General features: G+C 32.8%; 1 protein-coding gene across 1 annotated transcript; it reads left to right on the forward strand.

Moving 5' to 3' along the window:
• The first annotated feature begins 247 nt into the window (after positions 1-247).
• LOC127842257 (adhesive plaque matrix protein-like) lies at positions 248-2,920 on the forward strand. Its single transcript, XM_052371683.1, has 4 exons — positions 248-271; positions 1,161-1,525; positions 2,494-2,523; positions 2,745-2,920. Exons 2-4 carry the CDS (start codon positions 1,165-1,167, stop codon positions 2,777-2,779), a joined length of 426 nt encoding a protein of 141 aa, XP_052227643.1. The 5' UTR covers positions 248-271; positions 1,161-1,164; the 3' UTR covers positions 2,780-2,920.
• The last annotated feature ends 580 nt before the right edge of the window (positions 2,921-3,500 follow it).

Consider the following 3,500-nt stretch of genomic DNA (forward strand, 5'->3'; position numbering starts at 1 on the left):
TCTTTACTGTTTCCTGGAATAAAATTACCGAAGAACAGATAAGCTGTTTATACTTGATTACAAATATGCTGCAAAGAATGTTCATCCAAGGCATGTTCCTAACTTAGCGTAAAAACCTACACGGAGATAATCATTAGACCATTAGCTTATAACCCGATTATATGTTAAAAATATACCAAATCTGTTTCAAATCTCATTCATTTAGGGTATATAAACGCATGCAATCTAGTTTTTTTATCGAGTGCTCTAATTCCACAGAGCAGCGACCAAGGTGAGTCTTTATATTAATATATTTATATTTTTAAAAAGAAATAATAGTGTTCCAAAAGAGTTTGCTGTCGACTAACCGACGGCCAGCAGTAAAGATTTATATGAACGAACACGAGCATTTGATAACAAGCATTCTAATCGTGGGTTATTATTAGACAATAAATTATGATAAAAAACGTATTATTTCTATTAAATTACGATCTTATTTTCTGAGTTGATATTTTAAAAGCCGATCTATGACAAATATGTTTTACCTAAACTCCATACGCTGACGTCATTCAATCTTTACAAACATTAAATTGCGACGATTTCAATTATAATAAATATTGAGCTTTAAACTACTTCAAGTTTATGTCATGTTAAATGTATCATCCTGGGCAATAAGCCATTTACAGTAAAAAGACTACCGTGTTTGAAAAAAGTTAATGTTCTGAAACATTTTCTGGTGTTTCATCAATCGTATATGTTTAACTCTGTCTGAAAAACCGGGATAAAAAAGGATACACCTTCCCCACCGAAAACATCCAACCAACAACTTGCTCCTGAGCCTCTTTTTCCTCTGTAAATTTGTTTATACTTGCTTTAAATATATGAAACGCCGGGAACAATAACTCTTACTGAGTATAGCGATGAAGTTCAGAAAGAGTTTTGATATAATGAAATAATACGGAATTCCGGCTTGTCACGATTAAGTTAAAAGCTATGTCAATATGGAGCGAAATATGAGAGCTATCTGTGCAATTACCATCAAAGAGGAAATACATGCTAGACTGTATAACCATCAAAGAACAATGAGGCGATTTGGGGCTGAAAAAGATTGCAAGTTTGTTCATTCTAAATTATGTTATACGACCAAAGGTTTCTAACTTGCCTGCTTCTTGTAACTTTAGGAAAATGATGTTCTCAACTGTCACAATCTGCCTGCTGGTCTCGTGCTGTAGCACGGCGTTAGGTCAGTGGGGCGGCGGAAACTTTTGGGATTATTGGAAACCCACACAGAAATATCAGCCATACCAGCCTACTCAACCATCATACCCAGCATACCCTACTAAACCACCGGTATATCAAACTAAACCACCGGTGTACGCTACACAACCACCATACTATGCTACTAAACCACCGGTGTATACTACAAAGCCACCGGTCTATTCCTCGTATGATCCTTATGATCCATGTGACGACGTGTATTGCACTGCCGTCTACTGCCGTTATGGACAATACACACCGACAGGCGACTGCTGCCCGAAGTGCAAAGGTATTGACATTAATAATCTCTATGCGTGTATCCTAGCGGATGAAGTATCGATATTATATAGCAACCACTAGGTAGAAACGGATGCGGGATGTTTAATTATGCTGACTTGGGTATGAGTAAATATAAAATAATCATATACAAATAACTGAAGCATTATTGATCTGTGTGTAGGAATGTCTAGAAATATGTTTATACATATTTTGCAAGATCATTTTACAGATCATATTTTTAAAAATTATATAGAATTGCAGATGGCAATAAATAACGACTTGACTTCACTTCACTTTTGTGAGAAAACATATAAACGTGTTATTATGAAGTTTAACTGAATTATATTGTCCAATATTTGATTATAGCGTTGAGTTGAATAAAACATTAGACTGTGCATATATGTACCGCAAAGCTATGTAACATGACGTTCATACCATTTATAACGCATTCTTCATGACATACACGATGATGAATACCTATGCCTTTGGAAGAAACTCGCAGTATCAGTGGGTACAATCAAAGCAAACCCAATAACCTGTGTGTCTCTTATCTATGTCTTTATACATTCATTCATGTGTAAGACCTACCTATCGTTTAAATTATTAAGATCAGTTATTCATTTTCAAAAATTCCAACCACAACAATCATACAACTATGCTAACGTGCTAATTGTTCACAATATTAAATGTCTACTTCTTAAACAACGAGTCGTGCTCTGTTAAATAGGTCTGTATTTGCCACAGATAATACATGGTGTCGGTAAACTACTAACTCAGTTCTTGAATCATGGCCTTGTACTAAAAGAAATGTTTGTTATTGAAAAATATACCTGTTTCGTTTTATTTATGTATTATTTTCATTATTGGCACTTTAGCATATGTTTACAATTGCCAAACATATTATACCAAATTGAACAGCTGTTTGTCCAAATTTAGCATTGTGACTCCGAAATTGAGCTAAGACGTTTTCTTTTGTAGATCCACCCCGCTATGGAGGCGGTGGTTCGAGTAAGTATTCAAGATTATAATGCAATTATCTTATCTTAATTTCAATACAAGTTATACTCATATAAGAGCTTATAAACACGGTTGTAATACATGTATACATAACATTCATTTTGGGAAAGTCTGTTTTCCGTATTCTGTTTATGCGTTTATATAAGTTGTTATTAAAATATCAATAACGTGTATATTGCCTAAATATGGATATATATATATATATATTATAGACTATGGCTATTGGCCATATAACCGGGGAAAGTAAATCCACACATCGTATCAACGAGGCGTACACAGAAATGATATCAACTACGTACAGATGAAATGGATCGCAATAACTAACGACATGTTATTGTATTGAACATGTTTTCCTTTGTTGGCAAGAATAAATAAACATTATTCAGCAACCATTTATTTTATTTTATCATACATGTATGATAGACACTATATGAATAGAGATAACGTAGAATCAAGTAAACTGATTCAAGAAATTTGCTTTTGAAAATGAGTTCATATTGCCTAATTTTAATTATATATATATATAAGATCTGGCACTAGTTGTCATAACATACCATATTTTATTAATAAAATATGGTATGATATGTCAACGAGTGTCAGATCTTTTTTATCACATTCTTTTAAATGAGAAAACTATAAAAATATATTTACACAAACAAAATGATGAATCCCGAATGCTGTTAACATTTCGTGACGTCATTTGACGTTCAAGGTCATTTCAGCAAAATATCAAAATGCGATTGGTCAATAAGCGAAAACTAAGTCAATTAAAACGCTTAAAAGGTATATTACACATGTTGAAGATAAAAATATATGTAATGGTTATATTACATGGGAAACACGGTATGGCATGTGATAATTTTTTTATCGATACATAGTTAAGAAAAAAATGATTAAAATGTTGTTGCGAATATTAAATATAACATTTATAGACTTAAGAATAACATCCAGGTTATTAGTAAAAGTGT

The sequence above is a fragment of the Dreissena polymorpha genome, chromosome 8 (genome assembly GCF_020536995.1).
Source record: "Dreissena polymorpha isolate Duluth1 chromosome 8, UMN_Dpol_1.0, whole genome shotgun sequence".
NCBI classification, from domain to species: domain Eukaryota; kingdom Metazoa; phylum Mollusca; class Bivalvia; order Myida; family Dreissenidae; genus Dreissena; species Dreissena polymorpha.

What these genes read in the sequence shown, in the direction of transcription:
- LOC127842257 (XM_052371683.1), top strand. Translation starts at nt 1,165, where the DNA reads ATGATGTTCTCAACTGTCACAATCTGCCTGCTGGTCTCGTGCTGTAGC. An exon ending in CTGCTGCCCGAAGTGCAAAG is followed by an intron (nt 1,526 to 2,493) that starts GTATTGACATTA and finishes TTTCTTTTGTAG; the next exon opens with ATCCACCCCGCTATGGAGGC. An exon ending in CTATGGAGGCGGTGGTTCGA is followed by an intron (nt 2,524 to 2,744) that starts GTAAGTATTCAA and finishes TATATATTATAG; the next exon opens with ACTATGGCTATTGGCCATAT.